General features: G+C 49.6%; 2 protein-coding genes across 2 annotated transcripts; both read left to right on the top strand.

The window, feature by feature from the left end:
• Positions 1-5217: 5217 nt before the first annotated feature.
• Positions 5218-8988, top strand: Dmrtc2 (DMRT-like family C2). Its single transcript, XM_013032666.1, has 8 exons — positions 5218-5441; positions 5524-5678; positions 6213-6289; positions 6543-6723; positions 6846-6972; positions 7675-7735; positions 7889-8063; positions 8876-8988. Exons 1-8 carry the CDS (start codon positions 5218-5220, stop codon positions 8986-8988), a joined length of 1113 nt encoding a protein of 370 aa, XP_012888120.1.
• Positions 8989-15877: 6889 nt separating this feature from the next.
• On the top strand, positions 15878-21235 carry Rps19 (ribosomal protein S19). Its single transcript, XM_013032669.1, has 6 exons — positions 15878-15982; positions 16465-16535; positions 16765-16865; positions 19626-19809; positions 20160-20214; positions 21171-21235. Exons 2-6 carry the CDS (start codon positions 16465-16467, stop codon positions 21195-21197), a joined length of 438 nt encoding a protein of 145 aa, XP_012888123.1. The 5' UTR covers positions 15878-15982; the 3' UTR covers positions 21198-21235.
• Positions 21236-22161: the final 926 nt, after the last annotated feature.

Raw genomic sequence — 22161 nt, 5'->3', positions numbered from 1 at the left:
AATCCTAGCTACTCAGGAGGCTGAGATCTAATTCAAAGCTAGCCCAGGCAGGAAAGTTCATGAAACTCTTAACTCAATTAATCAGCAAAAAGCCAGAAATGGAGCTGTGGCTTGCATGGTAGAATGCCAGCTTGAGTAGAAAAGTTTAGGGACAGCATCCAGGCCCTGAGCTCAAACCCCAAAACTGACACCAGATAGATAGAAAGAAAGAAAGAAAGAAAAGAGTAATAAGGGGGGAGGGGGTTGGATGGAGGGAGGGGGAGGATGAGATGGGAAGGGGAAACAAAGGAGGAGGCTACAATGCTTGATAAGAAATGTACTCATTATCTTGCCCATGTAATTGTAACCCCCTGTACAGTATTTTCACAATAAAAAAAGAATAATAAGGGCTGGGAAGGTGGCTTAGTGGTAGACTGCTTGCCTAGCATGTATAAAGTCCTGGGTTCCATTCCTCAGTACCACACACAGAAAAAATTGGAAGTGATGCTGTGGTTCAAGTGGCAGATGCTAGCCTTGAGAAAAAGAAGCTCAGGGACAGTTCCCAGGCCAAGTTCAAGCCCCAGGATGGGCTATTATTATTATTATTATTATTATTATTATTATCACTTATTACTGTGTGAGAGTGTAAGTTAATTTATATCCTAAATGTCTCTTTGGTTCAATAAGAAAATTTAAAACCATGGGTGATGCTGATGACTCATGCCTGCTCAGGAGGCTGAAATCCAAGGATCATGGTTCAAAGCCAACTTGAGCAAAAATAAAAAAGTGTATGAAACTCTTACCTCCAATTAACTAGCAAAAAAAGCTGAAAATTGGAGGTATGTCCCAAGTGGTAGAGCACTAATCTTAAGCAAAAAAGCTATGAGGCAGTGCTTAAGCCCTGAGTTCAAGCCCTAATACCAGCACCAAAAAAAAAAAAAAATTCAAGTCAACCAGAAAGGCTAAGGAACACATGAGGAAATACAACTGTCCTGAGAAATGCATCTAGTATTAGCAAGAAATAAAGGAAATAAAAATACCCACTGCTGCTTATGGGGTAGTTAGGATAAGACCATTTTCTTGATCCCTGAGGAAAAGAAGAGTTGGGATTTGAGCTCAGTACACCACTGTGGGATAAAGTCTGAGAATACCAATCAATAACCCATTTTTGGTACATTCTAGGTACACATAGTAAAAATCCCCACCCTCAGCTTGTAGGAGGATGCAGAATTAATGGGATGACAACTTAGAGCAATGTAGTAACAAAAACTCAGGATTGTTCCCTGCCAGAAACCAAGTAAATACACGATATTCAGGGGATACACACCATGAAATATCACATTATGTATAATATAGAAGCTGATTAGATATACAATACATTCCTGGTGGATCATAAAAGTTTTGTGTCAGGGTATGGGAAGGTGGCTCAGTGGTAGAGCGCTTGCCTTGCATGCTTGAGGCCCTGGGTTCAATTCCTCAGTACCACATAAGCAGAAAAAAAAAGCTGGAAGTGGTGCTGTGGCTCAAGTGGTAAGAGTGCTAGCCTTGAGCTGAAGAGCTGAGGGACAGCGCCCAGACCCAGAGTTCAGACCCCACGACTGGACCCTCCCCCACCAAAAAAAGTCTTGTGTCAGCTGGGTTCTGGTGGCTCAGGTCTGTAATCCTAGCTACTCAGGGAACTGAGATCTGAGACCTGTGGTTCAAAGCCAGCCTGGGCAGGAAAGCCCATGAAACTCTTATCTTCAATAAATGACTCAGAAAAGGCTGGAAGTGGTGACATGGCTCAAGTATAGAGCTCTAGCCTTGAGCAAAAGCAGCTCAGGGACAGTGCCCCAGTCCTGAGTTCAAACCTCAAGATCTGCACACACACACACACACACACACACACACACACAAACATTAAAAAAAAATCCCATGCTTCCAGGTGCTGGTGGCTTGTGTCTATAATCCTAGCTACTTAGGAGGCTCAGATCTAAGGATCAAGGTTCAAAATCAGCCCAGACAGACAAATCTAAGAGGCTCCTGTTTCCAATTAACCAGCAAAAAGCCAGAAGTAGAGGTGTGGTTCACGCAGTAGAGCATCAGCCTTGAGCAAAAAAAAAAAGTCAAGCAAATGGGGCACCGGTGACTCATGCCTGTAATACTAGCTCTTCAGGAAGCTGAGATCTGAGGATCACAGTTCAGAGCCAGCCCAGGCAGGAAAGTCTGTGAGACTCTCATCTCCAATAAACTACTCACAAAAAAGCAGAAATTGGTGCTGTGGCTCACTTGATAGAGTGCTAGCCTTGAGTACAAAGAGGCTCAGGGACAGAGCCCAGTCCCTGAGTTCAAGCCCCAGGACTGACAAAAAAAAAAAATTAAGCAAGAGAGGCAAGTGAATTCAAGCCACAGTACTGTATCAATATCTATAAATGTATATACATATTTGATATAGAATTTATTCTGTTTATTTATTATTCTATATAAGTATTGAATATATTATTGTGTAATATACTCGATCTAGACTATATAGTATAGAAAATATAATCATATAATATTCTAATTATATATTATGTACATTTATTAATAGATTATATATATATATAAATGTGTCAGGCAAATGTTCAAGTATACAAGGTGTGGCCCCATTCTTCTTCCCCCCCACACCCCAAGATCAAGTTCAATCTCGTCAACTGATCATTCAAGCCTCCCTCTATGTAATGAAACCCAAACCACCTTTCCAACGTTATCTCCAACAGCTCCCTGGCACCACAGGCCAGTTAGAGGTCACTTCTTCCATCCTTTCATCTTGGTACGCCACAGTTACACAGGCTATGTAACCTAGAAATCGGCAGCAAGCAAACAGGCTAAAGGCTGCAGGGAAAAATCGGACATGGGCAGGGGGAAACCAAGGCGGCCGAGAGCGCAGGCCAGACAGGAGCGTCTGCGCATGCGCAGAGGGGCCCGGGTCAACGCCTGTGATCCTCCAGAGCGCACTCTGCCGTTCCCAAGGGGAGGAGGGGGAAAAGGGGCGGGTCCCGCTTGTGCGTCAGAGATGGTACTCGACGCCCCATTGGCTATCCCACCCGCAATGGGAAGAACAGTCTGGAAAGGTGGTGGGAGGGGCCAGAGGCCCGAGGCTCAATTCGACGCGCTATTGGCTGACCTAGTAGTTAGGCGCTCAGGAAGGGAAAGAGAGGAGGGGGGAGGAGGAAGTGGGAGGGGCTTCGGGCAGGATCTACAGCCACATTGGTGTAGCAGGAGATAGCGTGTTGGAAGCTCATTGGTCATTGCGGGAAGGGGCGGGAAAAAAGTGGCGCGAGGCACGGCAGTTCCTCTCTTGGCTGCTTTCTCGTTCCTTCTCTTGGCCTCATCCGGGCCAAGTCTGGCTCTTCTCGAAGCTGTGGTAACCGTAGGGCTGGTGTCCAGGAGCGGACACGACCCCTCCACTCCCTGGGCCTTCTTCCCCCTCTTCCTAACACTGAATCCCCTTCCCCAGGCACCCTCCTTTGCCCTCCCCCTCCCCCCTCGCGCTGCTCGCGACCCCCATCTCTCCCTTCCCCCCTCCCCCGCAGGACCTCTGGGTGCGGGGCCTCGTGGCCTGCCCCCTTTCCTGGGACCCTGGAGCCGGATGGGGGGGGGTGTGACACGGATCCAGTGTTGGGGGGATGGGGGCTGCTGGAATGGGGGTGTACCTGAGTAATAACTATGAAAAAGAAGGGATGCGTGAGGTTTATTGTTAGCGCGTGGGATTCAGGAGCAGCCGTGATTTCTTGTGTTTGTGCGAGAATGCCTGTGGCCACCTTGTGGGGTCCAACGGAGAAACTGGCATCCAGAGAAGAGCACTATTGGCCTAGATTGGGGCTCAGCATGCAGCAGGGATCCAGAGAATGATGGAAAGAATGAAGGAATGATTGAGCCGAGCTAGTAAAAATGGGGCAGGCAGGTCCCTCACAATGATGTCGTTACTAGGAAGGGACGGTATGAGAACAAAACCAAACGGAAGGAGCACAGCACAGATTTAAGGCATGGTTTGTGCGAGATTAAAATTTTCAAGGGACAAAAATATTTTTAGGCCAGTGGCTGGTGGCTCATGCCTATAACCTAACTATTCAGGAGGCTGAGATCTGAGGATGGCAGTTCAAAGCCAGTCCCAGCAGGAAAGTCCCTGAGACTCTTTATATCCAATGAGCCCTCAGAAAGCTGGAAGTGGCTTTTTGGCTCAAAATGGTATAGTGCTAACCTTGAGTAAAAAGAGGTCAGGAACAGTGCCCAGGCCCTGAGTTAAAGCCCCAGGAGCAAAATAAAATTAATTAAATAAATAAATCAGAAGTGGGTGTGGTGGCTGGCCTGTAGTCATAGCTACTCAGGAGGTGAGCAGGAGAATGGAGAGTTTGAAGGGGAGGGGGAGTAGCCAAATTGGTAGAGAGCTTGGGAGAGGCCCTGGGTTCAATCCCCAGTGACCCAGTGTGTGTATTTGTGTACATATATATATAAATACTATATATACACACAGGTACTATAAATAAAACACTATGTATAAACACTACATATACATATATATGTACACAGGATATATACACAAGGAATTGCATAAATTCATAGATGGGAGTGGGGATTACCTCAGTGGTAAAGTACTTGCCTAACACCTGCAAGGGTTCAATTCCCTAGTACTTGGTGGAGGGGGGTGGAGAATCCAGCAGAAAGGGCTGTTTAATGAAAGCTTTTGAGGGGGCTGGGAAAGCCATGCATATGCCTGAAACTGAGATTCATCATGGGAAAGTGGGCAGGTAAGCTAAAGAAAAGAAGCTGGGCACTGGCGGCTCATGCCTGTAATCCTAGCTACTCAGGAGGCTGAGCTATAAAGATTTCAGTTCAAAGCTAGACCAGACAGAAAAGTCTGTGAGACTCATAGCTCCAATTAAGCACCAAAAACGCCAGAAGTAGAGCTGTAGCTCAAGAGGCAGAGCCTGGAGGATAAAAAGCTAAGGGATAGTGCCCAGGCCTTGATCAAGCCCTAGTACTGGCATGCATGTGCACACTCACGTGTGCGTACACACAAATCTAAGGAAGGAAAGGGATATGGGGATTTCTTAGGAAGGAAGATCCATGGAAAAGGTGAGAGGGTGAAGAGGGGAGAAACCAGGGTGAAGGCTAGGGCATATGACAGAGAGCCGCACATGCCTCCCTGAGCAGGAGGGGGTGGTTAGGGGAGGGCCCACACGGCCATCCTAACCTGCTACCTCTGCCCTTAGATCCATGGATCCAAAGGAAACACCTGATGCTCACCACGCCCCTGCTGACTCTGCTCCAAGGGGTGAGACCAGAGCTCCCCAGGGCATGGAGCTTATCCCCAGGAGAGCTGTGAGTCGCTCTCCGACATGTGCCCGCTGCCGAAACCATGGTGTCACTGCCCACCTCAAGGGCCACAAGCGACTCTGCCTCTTTCAGACTTGCGAGTGTCACAAATGTGTCCTCATTCTGTGAGTGGAAGGTCCAGGGAGAAGGGGCGGATGAGCCTCTGGAAAAATGGCTGACTGCCTGCTCGTCCTCTCCTCCTTTTAGGGAGCGCCGGAGAGTCATGGCTGCTCAGGTGGCATTGCGTAGGCAGCAGGAGGCGCAGCTAAAGAGGCACCTGGCTCAGGGACTAGTGAGAGGGGCAGCTCCTTTTAAAGCACTGAGCCGAGTCAAGAAAGGAGCTGCTGGACCAGTAGTCCCCCGTGAGTGTCTCTGGCTGGAATTGGAATGAGGGAAGATTCTCAGTCCTGCCACCAAATTGGTCTGTGACCCTGGGCTGCATGTTCCGCTCTTAAATCCTCCAGCTCCCCAACTATAAAATGTGATTGAATGTTAGGAGGATGCAGTGAGATGAGAGGTAGAAAATGATCAGCAGAGCCAGGTGTGGTAGTGCACGCCTGTAATCCCAGCTGCTCAAGAGCTTGGCAGTCTGAGGCCCGACCCCATGCAAAAAGGGCTAAGACCCAATCTGAAAAATAAAAGCAAAAAGGGTAAAGGGGGTATGGTTCAAGTGGTAAAGCACCTGTCTAGCAGGCCCAAGATCTTGAATCCCAAACTCTGTACCAAGGAGGGAGAGAAGAAAGGAGGGATGCAGGATGGGGAGGGGAGGGAGGGAAGGAAAGAGAGAGAAGGTGGGAAGGGAGGGAGGAAGAAGGAAGAAAGGAAGGAGCCAGATGAAATAAGACCTGTGTGTTGGGGTTAGTGTAGGCTCACTAAATCTCTCTGGTTGTTTACAGCTGGAAAGGAGAACATAGCCCCTCAGCCTCAGGGTTCCCATGGGGCAGTCCCACTGGCACTGACACCCCCTGGGAAGGTAAGAACCTGGCCTTCAGGGAGAGGCTCCCAACCTAGCTCCTGTGCAGACCCCTTCTCGGTGCCCTTCACATCTGGGTTCTAATCCCAACCTTGGCATGCTACCAACTCGTGAGCAGGTCACTTGTTTTCTGTGGGCAAATTAAAGAGGGTGGAACATTAAGGCCCAGCCCAGACATTTCCCCTTCTCAGAGCATAGCCACTCCTCCTCTAACCTTATACCTAACTCCAATCTGTGCCATCTGCCCTTCCAGGAGAACTGTGGGCCCCTGCTGCTCAGCTGTCCCCCAGAAACCTTGCCTTTGCCCTGGACTCCAGTGCCTCCAGGCCCTTGGGGCCCTGGACACTGGCTGCCCCCAGGCCTTTCCATGCCACCCCCAGTGGTGTGTCGTTTGCTGTGTCAGGAACCTGCTGTCCCTCTGCATCCCTTCGCTGGTAAGAAGGGAATTCAGCCTTCATTCAGCAGAAAGGGAAGTGGGAAAGGTCGCAGGTGAGAAGAGGGAGGAGAGAACGGTCACCTCTGAGACCTGAACATCTCATTCTCTTCCCCGCCTTAGGCTTTGACCCTGGCACTTCCCTCCGCCTGCCTGCACACGGGCCCCTCCCGCCTTGCCCAGGATCTCGATCGGTACTGACCACTCCTCTTTCTGGAGAGCCTCAGGGACCCCCTAACCTGCCCCACACGTGAGTAGGGACACAAGGATACATATTTATTCTGAGCCTACTTCTATGCTAGACACTGTAGTGAATGATAAAGATCTCAGATTAATAGGTCTGCCATTACCTATCTGGGAACTTTTGCACATGTCTGTACCTTTCTCAGCCTGGTTTTCCATATATAAATGGGAGATGTCATTACATTCAGGTTATAATTGTCATTCTGTTTTTCATAACAGTAATGTATGGGACACACCTAGCATGGACCCTGACCTTGATGAAATACTGGCTATCAGATCTTAAGCAGATAAGATGGAGTAGGGTTATGTGCTGAAACTGAGCACTAGGAAAGCCACAGAGGGCCAAGAAAAGGCCAGGAGCCATTAGAGAAAGCTTCTGGAAGTTGGAGCAAAGCTAATCTTCAAGTTCCAAAGGGATTAGAGAACCGGGGGAAGGAAAACTAGGTAAGACAGGGACAGAAACCCCAGTCCCTTTAGGCATTTTGTTCATTTTTAAAAACTGACACCAGTGATTTCCTGTAATCCTCACAGTATCTTTGGAGGGAAAAGCTGATAGAGATGTTCATTTTCTAGAAAACAAAGTAAGCCAACCCAGGGGACAAGACTTAACCAAGCCCTCGAAGTCTCCGAATCCTAGCCCAGAATGTCTGACCCTCTTTCCACGTGTACATGTCTGTTTACCCTCCTTGGCATCTCTCCCTCCTTTTAGATGCTCCACACTGATACTCCAGTCATGTGGTACCCCGGACACACTCCTGCTGCAGCCACAGGTCCTGGGGAAGAAGTGGTATCCTGACCCAGGGAGGAAGTGGAGATTGGGGAGGGGAAAAGTAGGAGATGAAAGGCACCAGGGGCAGAGGGAACAGTGGAAGGGCAAGAAGAAGCAAGGGTTTCCAGCCCTCTTCTCTCCATCTCCTTTGCAGGCCCCTGGAGCCTCTCGCCTGGCCTGGACATCTGCTTCCTCAGAGCGGCAGCTTCAGCGAGAGGCAGCTGAGGCCCTTGTGGGTCTGAAAGATTCATCCCAGGCTTCCCGCCTGACCCCTTCTGTCCCCCCCAATCCTGCCTGGATCTCCCTCCTCCACCCCTGTGGCCCACCAGGTAATCTTCTCTCTGAAAGGAGAGGACAGGATAAGGATGGTTGGGAGAAGGAAGTCACTAGGGTAAACAGAGACTAACCAAGATGAGGGGGTCAACAAGTTGAATGTCCTCTGAGCCAGGCCCCCAAGTTCCTCAGCCTGGCCTCTGAAATTACAGTTGAAGTTGTTTAGTATATCACTTTTGCCAGTTTTGTTCTCAACAACGAATGTTAAAGCCAAGGAAAATGAGGTCTTGGTCTCTAACTCCAGCCCAAGCCTCGTCTCCAGACCCTAGCTGTCTGCTGAAGTCTGGAGAGGGAGTGAGAAAGTAATAAACAGGATCTGGCCTGGGTAAAGGTGATAATTGCTTCTCGGAAGTTCCCACTCTAGTAGGGAAACTTGGACAGTTTCAGGAGGCTCAGTGGCAAGAACCTGAGGAGTTTTCAGGAGTAATATGTGGGGACAGAAAAGGCTGAGAACCCTAATATCCAATCACGGATTGGAAACTGTTGGAACAGGAAAAGAGGCTGAAGAGGCTCAGTTTGTGGGGCTCTGGGTTGCCAGGCTTAGGAGTCTAGAGCAGCAGCCTGCACAAGTGGATCTGTGGGAAAAGATAGGGATACATTAGACTCCCTGTGCTCTACAAAGACAAGTGTGTTGGCTGCAATGGAGAGGAGGGGCTGAAGAAAGCAAGAGTGGAGGTAGGAAAATTAGCAAAGAGGAATGAAGCAGGTGGAGGAGGATGAGGCCTGATTATTGCATGGGGTAAAGAGAGGGAACTACAGGGAGGGGGATGGATGTGACGTGGTCCTGCCCCTTCCTTCCTGACTATAGCTCCCGCTGGAGGAAGAGGATTCCAGCCTGTTGGCCCCTCTCTCCGACCCACCCCAGCTCCCTCCGTCTCTCTGCATATTGGGCGTCTGGGGTCCATCTCCCTCCTGAGCTAGAACACGGAGGCAGAGGCTGCCTCACCGAGGCAGGGCGAGGGATAGCCTGTAGGCACTGCATATTCGCTATTTTACTTAATGGATTTTTACATGGAGTTTAATATAGTACAAACCTCAGGATTCTTTTTTAAGCTTTCAGGTGCTTCAGTTAGCTTTTGGTTCCTTTTGTAGTGTGGGCATTTCCTTGGCTGATAGCGGATATTCACATACTCCTCATTGAGTTCTGGGACTTTTTTAGGTCCCTAAAAAAGGAGAAGGCTGTACAGTTAGAACTGACCAGAATCTAAGTACATTTTTTGCAAGCGTTCATGTTTGGTGTATACCTGTGCACTCATGTTGGTCTCTGTGCAAGTGAAAACAAGAGAGTATTTTCATTTTGTTTTTAGATTTGTGTAAGTAAGAAATAAACCTTTGCCAACTGAAGCCATTAAGACTTGGGGGTTATTTATGACCACAGCCTAACCTAATCAATCTATCCTGACAACCAAAAAAGACTTGTTTGACTCACTTCTCCAAGTTAAAATCACTTATTCAAGAACAGCCACTAGCTGGTTGCTGGTGGCTCACACCTATAATCCTAGATACTCAGGAGGATGAGCTCTGAGGATTAAAGTTCAAAGCCAGCCCAAGCAGGAAAGTCCATGACTCTTACCTCCCATTAACTACCAAAAAGCCAGAAGTGGAGCTGTAGCTCAAGTGGTAGAACACTAACCTTGAACAAAAGAAGCTCAGGGACAGTGTCCAGGCCTTAAGTTCATGCCCTAGGACAGTACACACACAAAAAGAACAACCACAAATAATTACAAGCTTGGAATTTTTTTTCTTCATTTGTGGGGCTTGAACTCTGGGCCTCGGCACTGTCCCTCAGCTCTTCAGCTCAAGGCTAGTGCTCTACCACTTGAGCCACAGCGCCACTTTTATTTTTTCCTGGTGATTTACTGGAGATAAGAGTCTCATGAACTTTCCTCCCCGGGCTGGCTTTGAACCGAGATCCTCAGATCTCAGCTTCCTGAGTAGTTAGGATTACAGGCGTGAGCCACTGGCACCTGGCTCTTGGATTTCTTTTTTCTTTCTTCCTCTCTCTCTCTCTCTCTTTTTCTTTCTTTCTTCCTTCCTTCCTTTCTTTCTTTTTGCTGGTTGTGGAGCCTGAACTCTGGGCCCGGGCGCTGTCCCTCAGCTCTTTCAGCTCAAGGCTAACGCTTTACCACTAGAGCCCACAGCACCACTTCCAGCTTTTTCTGCTTTATGTGGTGCTGAGGAGTCAAACCCAGGGCCTCATGCATGCAAGTCAAGCACTCTACCACTGAGCCACCTTCCCAGCCCCTTGGATTTCTTATTATGGCCAGATAAGAATATTAGAGATGGTGGAGGGTTCACTAATTCACTGATGCCATAACTTAAGTGCCTGCTCTGTGCCAGTCATAGTTTCCTGCTCACCAGAGACCCACAAATACAGGGCCAAACAGATTATATAAATGAGTAAAGAAGGCCAGATGGTGGCTAGCAAACTGAAAGTGTACGCCCTACCTAAGGGGCAGCTTCCTCTTGCCCTAGTGGATGGGTCCAAGCAGAAACAATTAGGTAAGAGTTACATCTTGGATTTTATTTTAACTCAAGGACTGAGCACTGTCCCTGAACTTCTTTTGCTCAAGGATAACACTCTACCACTTGAGCCACAGCGCCACTTCTGGCTTTTTCTGTGTATGTGGTAATGAAGAATCGAACCCAGGGCTTCATGCATGTTAGGCAAACATTCTACCACTAAGCTACCTTTCCAGTCCGCTTCTTTGGATTTTTTGAGGAAAAAAAAAAAAAAAAGCAGGTATTAGAGGCATCGCTCAGGTGGTAAGAGCATCAGCCAATGAGAGAAAGCATCAGATACTGAGTTCAAGTCCTCATCTTGCTTCCCAAAAGAAAAAACAATCCATAGAAACAAAGTTTCTATGTTCAATATCTTAATTTTCAAACATTAGCCGGGCGCTGGTGGCTCACGCCTGTAATCCTAGCTACTCAGGAGGCTGAGATCTGAGGATCGCGGTTCAAAGCCAGCCCGGGCAGGAGAGACCTTGAGACTCCTATCTCCAATAAACCACCAGAAAACCAGAAGTGGCGCTGTAGCTCAAGTGGTAGAGCGCTTGCCTTGAGCTGAAGAGCTGAGAGACAGTGCCCAGGCCCAGAGTTCAAGCCCCACAACCGACAAAAAAAAAAAATAAAATTAAATAAAAAAATAAAATTAATTTTCAAACATTGGCACAGTTTTTCTTTCCGGCCAGTCCTGGGGCTTGAACTCTAGACCTGAGCGAGCGCTGTCCCTGGACTCCTTTTGCTCAAGTCTAGAGCACTCTACAACTTTAAGCCACAGCACCACTTTCAGCTTTTTCTGTGATTAATTGGAGATAAGCGTCTCACTGATTTTCCTATCCAGGCTGGCTTCCAACCACAATCCTCAGATCTCAGCCTCCTGAGCAGCTAGGATTAGAGGCTTGAGCCACCAGCACTCCGCTGCCATTTTCTTTTTTAAATCTCGTCCTGGGGCTTGAACTCTGGGCCTGGGCACTGTCTCTCAGCTCTTCAGCTCAACGTGAGTGCTCTACCACTTGAGCCACAGCTCCACTTCTGGTTTTCTGAGTGGGCTGGCTTTGAACCGAGATCCTCAGATCTCAGCCTCTGAGTAGCTAGGATTACAGGCATGAGACACCAGCGCCCGGCTTCTTTTTCAAATCTTATGTAGGCCAAAAGCGTTATATATTCGAATCAGCTTTGGCTAAATGGAATGCCAGTATGATGCTGATCTAACATGACATTTTTCCAGATGCATAATTTCAAAGCCATGCAGGACAGAAGGAGGAGCCAAGTTAATCTTACCATTCTGGAGTTTGAACTGAGGGTCTTGCACTTCCTAGGGTGGTGCTGTACCACAGGTTTGGAAGAACCTGTGAAAGGTTAGAAGTGATCATTACACTGCTCTCACTTCACAGATACCTCACCACAGGCCTCCCTGCAAGGAATGCATTACAGAGAAACAGGCGTAAAGAGGTAATTGGCTTGTCTGAAATTTCAGGAAAGTCTTCTACAAGACAAGGGAGAAATTCCCTTTACCTTACTGGGCCTCAAATGAACAGATGATAGTTTTTATAAAGCAGAGAGTGAACAATTTGGGACTCCAGAGGACCAGCACAAGTCAGAAGGATTTTCTGAGTCTTTTTCTACTCAAGCAATCATTACATAATAAGATTTTACCTACACTGGTTTCTTAGTCCTTCTTTAACCATTCTGAACATATGAAGACCTGTTGAGCTATTCCAAAGTCCCATCAATTCCCACCTTTAAATAAACAGACAAAAAACTCAGAGGACATGCCGGATTATGGACCCTTTTTTCCTGATATTATCTATACACCTCTTTTTCAAGATGAATAACAGTGATAGTATCCAATTAGAACTTGTTCTCTTATTTGGAGCAGGTGAGTGGATTCTGCCCCCTAACCAATTCCAGAGTGACAAACCTACAACACTTCTCTGGAGGCATTGTAAGATATCAAAAGGTTTTAAGTCCACTTCGTATCTTCCATCACTTCCTAGTTGTAACTTAGATATATGATTGTCCCTTAATAGACCTGCCTAAGCCTTACTGCGCCATGCTCTCTCCGTGACAGATGGCCAAGCCCACACAGTCACAGAGCAGTGAAGCATTGCAACATGCAACATAGTTCACACTGCTGCTTAGGGCCAACCCAGGGTCCTCTGTGTACCAAGGTCACGCTGCTGGGAAGGGTGTAATTTGGGGATACAGGATGGCCTGAAAAAAGGAGGAAAGAGGGAAATGATAGAATTGGAACACAGGGCAGGTCTTCTCACTTCTCTGGAGTCTACCTCCTCTTCAGAGCTAGACTTGGCGAGGCTTTTCACCTCTTAATTAGATCAATTTATCTTTCAGCTCATTTGGACTTCACAGTGGGACCTGTGAGAGTAGGGCTGGCCTGCAGAGGTCAGGCTTGAAACAGGGCAGATAAAGAATTGCCCATGCTCCCACTCTGCCATGTCTCAGGAAAGCCAGAAGGCTCCTGCTCTCTGACCAGCCCATGGACTTACCACTGTTTCCTCTGCCACCCCCACCCTGCCCACTTCCCATTGCAGAATACCGAGAGGTGTTGCCCTGGCCCAGTAGAGGAGTAAATCTTTCCTTCCTAAGCTTTCTTCCTGTACTTCTCTTGGCACTGCAAAAATAAGTTTCCAAATATAAAGCATCATCCTTGTCTCCCCCCGCCCCCCCTCTCTCTTCATAAGACTCCTCCTCACGCCACCCAGTTTTTATTTCTGGAGTACATTTCATATTCTGTCCTTTTTTAATTTTTTTGTCATGGGGCTTGAACTCTGGGCCTGGGCACTGTCCCTCAGCTCTTCAGCTCAAGGCAAGCACTCTACCACTTGAGCCACAGTGCCACTTCCAGTTTTCTGAGTGGTTTACTAGAGATAAGAGTCTCACGGACTTTCCTGCCCAGGCTGGCTTTGAACCACAATCCTCAGATTTCAGACTCCTGAGTAGCTAGGATTACAGGTGTGAGCCACTGCACCCAGCTTATTCTGTCCTTTTAGAATTCACATTCTCTTTACTTCAGCCATCCATGAATTTGGTCTGTTCCTGATCACACTTCTAGTCTAAGGCCAACTAAACCAAGCTATATTCACACACAGGTTTCTGGCTCAACCAAGCAAATTCTGCACCCCTGTCTCCTTGTTGGCTTTATAGTCCCTGGTACATGTTCACATACACATAGTTTTAAAATTCACACCCTGCATGGAGTTTCATACATTCCTGAGCTCCTCCCCAAAGCAAGATTCCTCCTTTTCCTCTGTATCAGTATCTCTGAGTAGCTAGAATTACAGGCATGATCTACACAGGGAAACCTGTTTGTTTTTTTTTAATAGATATTAGCATTGTAATATGCTTATAAATGATTCCCTTTTTTGGGGGGGGGGTCCGGTCGTGGGGCCTGAACTCTGGGTCTGGGCGCTGTCCCTCAGCTCTTCAGCTCAAGGCTAGTGCTCTACCACTTGAGCCACAGTACCAATTCCAGCTTTTTTCTTTTTGCTTATGTGGTGCTGAGGAATCGAACCCAGAGCCTCTGGCATGCAAGGCAAGTGCTCTACCACTGGGCCATCTTCCCAGCCCACTTATAAATGATTTCATACGTAGTAGTTCAATGTGGAAATATATTTAATGTTTTCAAACTCAGTCTTTTCAACTTCAGAAAATAGCTATATACATTTATATTTTACTTTTTTGGCAAAAGCTAACCCAGTTTTATTGGACCACAAAGATCAATCATTAATGATGGGACCTAATAAGGATTGAATGAGATTATGTGGGTAATACAGGACTAGTCACATGATAAATGTCCAAATAATGTTAGGCATTCAATTTTATTTATTTTTTTTGTCAGTCGTGGGGCTTGAACTCTGAGCCTGGGCACTGTCCCTGCACTCCAGCGCAAGGCAAGTGCTTTATCACTGAGCCACAGTGCCACGTCCAGTTTTCTGGTGTTTAAGTGGAGCTAAGAGTCTCATGGGCTTTCCTGTCTGGATTGGCTTTGAACCGCAATACTCAAATCTCAGCCTCCTGAGTAGCTAGGATTATTACAGGTGTGAGCCACTGGCACCTGGCTGGCATTCAAAATTTCTATTGCCAGAATTAATACATAACACACTTATAGACGGGAGAAGTCTCAAAATAGGCAAGTGATGTGGGTCTCGGTGTCTTTTTTTTTTTTTTTTTAATGGTGGAACTAAACCAAGGATCAAGGGTAAAGAAGGGTGCAAATCTGTTGATTAAAGTGACACAGGTAAACAGGGCAGGCAAACTGAAGGTACAAGGTGAGCTTAAGGACTGCACTAATGAGTCCAGAACTAGGAGGCAGAGCCTTTGCTGCTGCTTTTTTTTTTTTTTTTTTTTTGCCAGTCCTGAGGCTTGAATCTGGGCCCAGGCACTGTCCCTGAGCTTCTTTTGCTCAAGGCTTAGCACTCTACCACTTGAGCCAAAGCACCATATCTGCTTTTTCTGTTTATGAGAGGAATCGAAGCCAGGGCCTCAGGCATGCAAGGCAAGCACTCTACCACTGAGCCACCTTCCCAGCCCCTCTGTTTTTTTAAAATTGTTTTCTTTTTCTTAAGTGCCAGTCATGGGCTTGAACTTAGGGCCTGAGCGTTGTCCACAAGCGTCTTTTGCTCAATACTAACGCTCTACCACCTTGAGCCACGGCACTACTTCTTGTTTTCTGGTGGTTCACTGGAGATAAGTCTCATGGACTTTTCCTGCCCGGGCTGGCTTCGAACCTTGATCCTCAGATCTCAGCCTCCTAAAGACATTACAGTCCTGAGTTACCGGCCCCCGGCCCCGCCTCTATCAGTCCCCGCCCTTATCTCCTCTCTGTTCCCCCTCCCTCCCCCCATAGCCGCCTCTTTCCTGCTTCTCTTTCCCTCTCCCACTGATGCAATGAAGTGATTTCCGCCCTTTCAAGGGCCGGTCTTCCGGCTCCTCCAACTCTCACGAGAACTGGCGATGGAACATGGAAAAGTGGTACCGACAGTTCTTTTTTGCCCTTCCTCTAGCTTTTTCTCATCACAGTTCCGCCCTTACTACTCCCACTTCCGGTTTGGTTAAAAAAAAAAAAACCCGGAAAACTGGTGCCGCCCGTGGTGGCCAGGCATCCTTCTATTTCCGTCTATTCAACTTCATCCCCATTACTGGCGACTACGGATGCAAACGCCTCATTCCCCAGTCCCAGCTGGAGCCTCACCCCGGGAAGGAAGCGCAGGACCCGCCCCCGTGCCCGCCCCCTCGGCCTTTCTCTCCGCCTCTCCACTTGCCATAGGCCCTCCCACCTCACCGAGCTCTCGCGAGCATTCATAACTCTCGCGAGACTTGACGCCCGACTTGTGCGCCCGGGAAACCCCGTCGTTCCCTTTCCCCTGGCTGGCAGCGCGGAGGCCGCACGGTAAGCTAGCGCTCCGTGTCGGGTTCGGTGTGGGACGGTGGGGAGGGACCCCCCCGGACCCGGGGCGCGTGCCCGAGCACTCCGGGGCACCCGGTGCGGGCCGCCCCGCCCCCTGGTGCCGCGGCCACGTGCGAGCGGCAGGCCCGGACATGCCCGCTCGGCGCGTTGCGGGAACCCCGAGGGGTCTAGCGGGTTAGTGGAGGGCTTCGTGGGGCGGCTCCCAGCACGGATCTCGGGTAGGGCTGTGTGATGGGTCTGTCTACGGTGTGTGTGAGGCGGGGGAGTAGGCCGGGCCGGGCTGGTGCGACCCACGGGGACCGTGAGGTCTAAGAGAACCGTGCGGGACTCGGGGTGGCCTGAGGAGATGACGAGAGGCTCCGATCCAGGTCACGGAGGAGCGGGCTTATCCTTGACCGAGACACCCCACGTTGGTCATCCCAGCGGCGCCTGTGCTCACGTGCTTGCCCGCCCTTCTTTCGCAGATGCCCGGAGTTACTGTCAAAGACGTAAACCAGCAGGAGTTCGTCAGAGCTCTGGCAGCCTTCCTCAAAAAGTGAGTGTGGGGAGAGGGGAGAGAACTGAGGTTTGATACTTCATCTCCTGCCATCCAGGAACTGGGCCCCTTGCCCCCAGTGTGAGGTCCGCCCTCTGGATGAGGCCTGGGTTGGTTATATTGAATGCCCAGCCACATCCTGACATCTTTCCAGATCTTGTTCGCCTACAGCTGGATTAGAGGGAAGGAGATTTGTGATTTTTGCCCATTTCTTGTTGTCTTGTTTTAGGTCCGGGAAGCTGAAAGTCCCCGAATGGGTGGACACTGTCAAGTTGGCCAAGCACAAAGAGCTTGCGCCCTACGATGAGAACTGGTTCTACACACGAGCTGGTGAGGAACTTGCTCTATGGCTGGGGATGGAGGGCTTGAGGACTCCCTGCCTCCTACCCTTCCCATGGGTCTCTATGTTGCCCCCATCCCAAATTGGCAATGGGAAGAGATACATTTTGCCTGGCACCACTTTGTACGTACGGGTGATGTGACATTTTGAAAACAAATTGGTGTTCCTGTTTTGCTTAGAATGTGTGTGTGATGAGAGAGAAAAACAACTGGGGCGTGAACTCAGCTGTTTTGCTCAAATTTGGCGCTCTACCACAGCTCCACTTCCTGCTTTTTGGTGGTTGATTGGAGCTTAGACTCCTGCCTGGGCTGGCTTTGAAGCTCAATCCTCACATCTCAAATCTCCTGAGTAGCTAGGATGACAGGACCCCAGGTTCCTTACAGAATCAGTCTCCCTTATCGCTTTTGTATTCCTAACTGGTACTTGATTGGTCTGCTCTTATTTTCATTCTTACAGCTACCAATAAGAAATTGTTTTTGTGCACAGTCAATGTTTACATTTCAAGTCACTTGTCTCTCTGTCATATTAGCTAGCTTTCATTCTGTCTCTTCTTTCTAAGTGGTTTGAGCAGGTTATTTCCTTGCCTTAAAACTTGACATAATTAATTGCATTTGCTGACTCCACAGTGCTAGGGTCACCTATCTGGACATTTCAAGATTCTGTAAACCCATCCTAATCTGGGGCTGGAGTACATGGTCTGGGTTGTGCGCAGATGGCCGTCTGTGCTGTAGTCTTCCCTGCCTTGATCTCTCAAGTCTGAAGCCTTCTTTTATGAGGTGGGAACTCCAGCCAGGCTGGATCTCATCAGCACAAAGGAAGCCGTTTAGATGCTGGCAAATCTTGAGATAAATTGATTTTGACCTTGGTACAAGTGGCCCAGCCCTTCAGAGCCTGAAGTTTTGTGTGATTGCAATGTATCAGTTGTCTGTGGGGCCCACTTAGCTTGGGCATGGGGACCACCATAATTGAACCATGGTCTCTGCTCTCTGGAGTTTGGAAGGCTAAGGTGCCTGTGGATTTAATAGGAGAGTCCTAACCATTTTTCCTGCTGGATGGGGCAGTCTATGAACCCCAAGTAGGGCTGGTTGGGTCTCTATGGTATTTGGTATTGGGAGGTTGCGCAACATTTATGTGCACCATCTTAATGATCTTGAACACAACCTCTCCCTTCTGAAAAGTTTTAGAAGGTTAGGAAGCCATAGCACGTGGATGAACGAAAACCCCGGATAATTGAGATGGGCTAGATGGCCACCTGACTGTTACCGTGGGCTTTCCTGCCCAGCCGCTCCGTGGCATGGGGAGATTGGCTTCTAAATCACTTGAGCCCAGGACCACCCTGCTGCATTGGTTTTTGTTGGGCTGTGCTGTGTCCGGTTCACAGCACACAGCTGAGGCAGCAGCTGTAACATACCCAGTGGATTGTTCCTGTCCATCCCTCTTGCAGGTGTTTGCTATCTTTTGTTCTAGAACCCAATGAGGTTCCGTCTCGTTGACCCCCATCCACTGACCCTTAACAGGTTCTCTTCATTGTCAATGAGAGACCAGTTGTGCCTCAGAGGTACCATGGTTTCCCTCAGTACCACAGGCTGCAGGGGTGCAGTAGTTGGTGGGAGGTGACTTGTCTCCTGTTCTCTCAGCCTGGCCCTCTGTTTCAGCTATGGCCCCCTCTGCGTTTTTGTGCTTATAGCTCTACCTCTAAAGTGCTAGGGCCTGGACCTGGGGTGAAGGGCGATGGAAAGGAGGGCACACAGTCTTTTCTAGGCTTCAGCATGAACAGGGCAGGTGGCAGGGATATACTAGCTGGCAAAGGTGATTTTCCACTCCGGGTGTTTCTATACAGCCCTGAGAAAATCTAAGCTGCCACTGAAGAGCTCGGTGAGCATTGTTATGACTGGTATCAGTCACTATGTGTTCCGGGCAAAGTGGGTCCTTTAATGGGCACAAGTTAGTCTGGGAACTATTAGAGCTTGGTGGATGCCTACTACTGATGAGCAATGTTGGGGTTCAACCCTCATCTGACTGCTTTGCTTGGCCTCCTTTGCAGTCTGCTGCTTTCCTTGTCTTGGTGCTGGTCCTGCCCGGGGTAGGAACTGGGGACAGGGCAGGGGGAAGAGCCGCCCAATCCAATCTGGTAGATGGACACAATACTGCCCATCCCTGGTTGGGTTGCTGGTCATTGAAGAAATGTGCCCCCAGTTCCCTCAGTTTTTTAGGGTGCTGGCTGGTGTCCAGGGCTGTTGACCTGAGAGCTGTCCCCAGGTCATACCATCCATCACCTGGCACCACTCCGGAGCGCCTCCCAGGAGGCTGTCATTGAAGCTGGGCGTTACTGTGGCCTGCTATGCAGGCCAGGGGCTGTGCTGGGACAGAAACTTCTGTGTGCTTGTGTAGGTGACTCATGTCTCCACCGTAGTGCTTAGGGCCCCTGCCCCACTGTCCCCACCTGAGCTCTCCAGGGTTGAGCTGCTTGTGGCAGTGGGTCCCCTGTCCATTTCTGCTCTGACAATGCCTCCCCCCTCAACAGCCCTGCCAGTGCTGGAGTGTCCTGGTTGCAGGCCATTCTGCTGTGGCAGAAGGGGGGTGGGGGGAACCCTGGGTCCTGTCTGGTGATGGTGCCTCTTCCTTACTAAAGGGTGACAGTAAGGTGTGTGTGTGCGCGTGCGCATGCACGCGTGCGTGCATATACCCACTTGCACAGGAAAGGCCTCTTGTGCTGATCAGGGTCCTCATGCTCTTCCACCTCCCCCCAGCATCCACGGCGCGGCACCTGTACCTCCGGGGCGGCGCTGGGGTCGGCTCTATGACCAAGATCTACGGGGGGCGGCAGAGGAACGGCGTCATGCCCAGCCACTTCAGCCGAGGCTCCAAGAGCGTGGCTCGCCGGGTCCTCCAAGCCCTGGAGGGGCTGAAAATGGTGGAAAAGGACCAAGATGGGTATGTTGTGGGGAGCCAGGGCCTCCTCCACCACTAGAGAGGTGCCCTTAGCCCTTGGAGGTGGGCAGGGGTGCCGCCAGAGAGCAGATGGTGCGGGGCCTCACCCTGACCTCTCTGGCTGACTTCCTCGGCTGCAGGAAGGTAATTTAGCGACTGTCCGCTTTCATTAGCCTGCTCGTTAACTTTTTCCAATTGATTTTTCGGGCTTTTGATCTAATGCTTGCACAAACGACACCCTGTCAGCTCCCAGGAGGGTTCCCACTCCTACACCAGCCAGGGCCAGCTTCAGGGCTTGGCTGGCATGGTGCCTAAGAGGAGGGGGGCTGAGTGTGTGACTCTTCCCTCCACAGGGGCCGCAAGCTGACACCTCAGGGACAAAGAGATCTGGACAGAATTGCCGGACAGGTGAGGCTGTGCACTGGTGTGACCGCCACCTCCCCTGGAGGGCACGGCTCTGGGCAAGAGAAATGGGTTTGTGCTGGAGCTGGAGGGAAGTTGGAATGCAGGGGGTAGATGATCCCGCGGCAAGTCAGCTCTTTGATTACTCCTCATCTTGCTGAGCACAGGCGACCTGTCCCTGTGTTGTCAGGCGACATCTTGAGCAATAGTGAGAACCCCAGCCTAGCACTGAGCCATGTCATTAAGTCAGATTCAAGAGTTGTGGACTGTTGAACAGTCAGTAAGTTATTAAGAATAAAGGAGTTGGGCCAGGAAGGTGGCTCAGTGGTAGAGCACTTGCCTTGCATGCATGAGGCGGCTCTGGGTTCAATTCCTCAGCACCACATAAGCAAAAAGAAAAAAGCCAGAAATGGTGCAGTGGCTCAAGTGGTAGAGCACTAGCCTTGAGCTGAAGAGCTGAGGGATAGCACGCAAGCCCAGAGTTCAGGTCCCACGACTGGACCCAAAAAAAAAAGAATAAAGGATCCTGGCACTTGTCGCTCACACCTGTAATCCTAGCTACTCAGAGGTTGAGATCTGAGGATTGGGTTTAAAGCCAGACCAGGCAGGAAAATCCTTGCGACTGATCTCCAGTAAATCAGCAGAAAACTGGAAGTGGTGCTGTGGCTCAAGTGATACAGAGCTGAAGAGCTCAGGGTCAGCACCCAGTCCCAGAGTAAGCTCCATGACCAAAAATTAAAGCTGTCAGCCCTCTGAGGGAGAATCCTGAGACTCAGGTCAGAACTGACTGCCAGCCCTTGCCCCTCACCTCACCTCACAAGGCTACTATGGGAGCTTATACTCCCATTCTACTTCTGGAGCTCCATAGGGTTATGGAGATGGAGTAATGCGGGGGAGAGGGCATGCAGGTAGGTACCCCAGCAGAAATCCCACTCACCTTTCTCTTCTGTCTTTTCCCACAGGTGGCAGCTGCCAACAAGAAGCATTAGAACAAAGATGCTGGGTTAATAAATTGCCTCATTCGTAATCCCGGTCTGGGCCTCTTGATTGTGAGCTTTAGCTTTGAGACCTGAGGAAGGTTATCCTGTTGTGAGGACTGGCCCGTGGCTCTGGGAGCTGCAGGGCTCCATGCCTGGCATGGCTTTAGCACCTGCTTTTGGCCTCTGGTTATTCCTGTCTGAATAAGATGGCTTTGGGGAGGTCCCTGCTGAGTCCTGGACTGGAGTAGGGAAGAAGGTCCCTAGATGTGTGAAAAGGGACCTGCGGGCCTCCCCAGTGGCCTGGCCACGTAGCCCTGTGTCTCCAAGTCAAGGCACCCTGGGCTTGGGTGGGCCTGCTTGAGGCTTCCCCAGTATTTAGGGAGGAGGTGTGCCCTCGTCTCCTGCCCTGCTTGTACATTCCCATTTCTAGGAGAGGTGAATTGAACATGGAGGAGACTCCCTGGCTGGCCAAAGATGCCTGTCATCCCTAGGAATAAGGGGAAACGCAAGATTGCAACCCAGACAAGGCAGAGCCCTGCCTTGGAGGTTTCAAGTGTTGGGCCCTGAATTCAGTGTCTCCACACCAAAATTGTAGGTGCTTCCTGGGGCAGGGCTGGCACAAGGCTGTTCCATAAATGTCCTGCTTTAGCCTCCCCAGTGCTGGGATTCCAGTTGGGTGCTACCCTACCCTTCCCCAAATTTACTTTTTTGGGGCTTGACCTCAAGGCCTGCCACTGTCCCTGTTTTGTTTTTGCTGCTCTCTGCTATTTGAATGCCTAGTGATGTTCCTTCTGTGGGACCCTATGCACCTTTCTTGTCTTCCTCAGCTGTGATGCTTATTCAGCAAAATGCCACCAACAGCTGGCTTTAAGCAGAATCCCAGGTAGGCACTCTTGGTCTAGCCATACTTAGTAAACAAATGAGTTGGGTGTGGAGGGTCACCTGTAATCCTAGCCACCCATATGGTAGAAAG

Source organism: Dipodomys ordii, unplaced genomic scaffold (genome assembly GCF_000151885.1).
Source record: "Dipodomys ordii isolate 6190 unplaced genomic scaffold, Dord_2.0 Scaffold156, whole genome shotgun sequence".
In the NCBI taxonomy this organism is placed as follows: Eukaryota; Metazoa; Chordata; class Mammalia; order Rodentia; family Heteromyidae; genus Dipodomys; species Dipodomys ordii.
The sequence above is the reverse complement of the archived record's forward strand: the minus strand, read 5'-3'. Positions and strand labels throughout refer to the sequence as shown.

What these genes read in the sequence shown, in the direction of transcription:
- Dmrtc2 (XM_013032666.1), top strand. Translation starts at nt 5,218, where the DNA reads ATGGATCCAAAGGAAACACCTGATGCTCACCACGCCCCTGCTGACTCT. An exon ending in TGCTGGACCAGTAGTCCCCC is followed by an intron (nt 5,679 to 6,212) that starts GTGAGTGTCTCT and finishes GGTTGTTTACAG; the next exon opens with CTGGAAAGGAGAACATAGCC. An exon ending in CCCCCTAACCTGCCCCACAC is followed by an intron (nt 6,973 to 7,674) that starts GTGAGTAGGGAC and finishes CCCTCCTTTTAG; the next exon opens with ATGCTCCACACTGATACTCC.
- Rps19 (XM_013032669.1), top strand. Translation starts at nt 16,465, where the DNA reads ATGCCCGGAGTTACTGTCAAAGACGTAAACCAGCAGGAGTTCGTCAGA. An exon ending in CTGGCAGCCTTCCTCAAAAA is followed by an intron (nt 16,536 to 16,764) that starts GTGAGTGTGGGG and finishes GTCTTGTTTTAG; the next exon opens with GTCCGGGAAGCTGAAAGTCC. An exon ending in GTGGAAAAGGACCAAGATGG is followed by an intron (nt 19,810 to 20,159) that starts GTATGTTGTGGG and finishes TTCCCTCCACAG; the next exon opens with GGGCCGCAAGCTGACACCTC.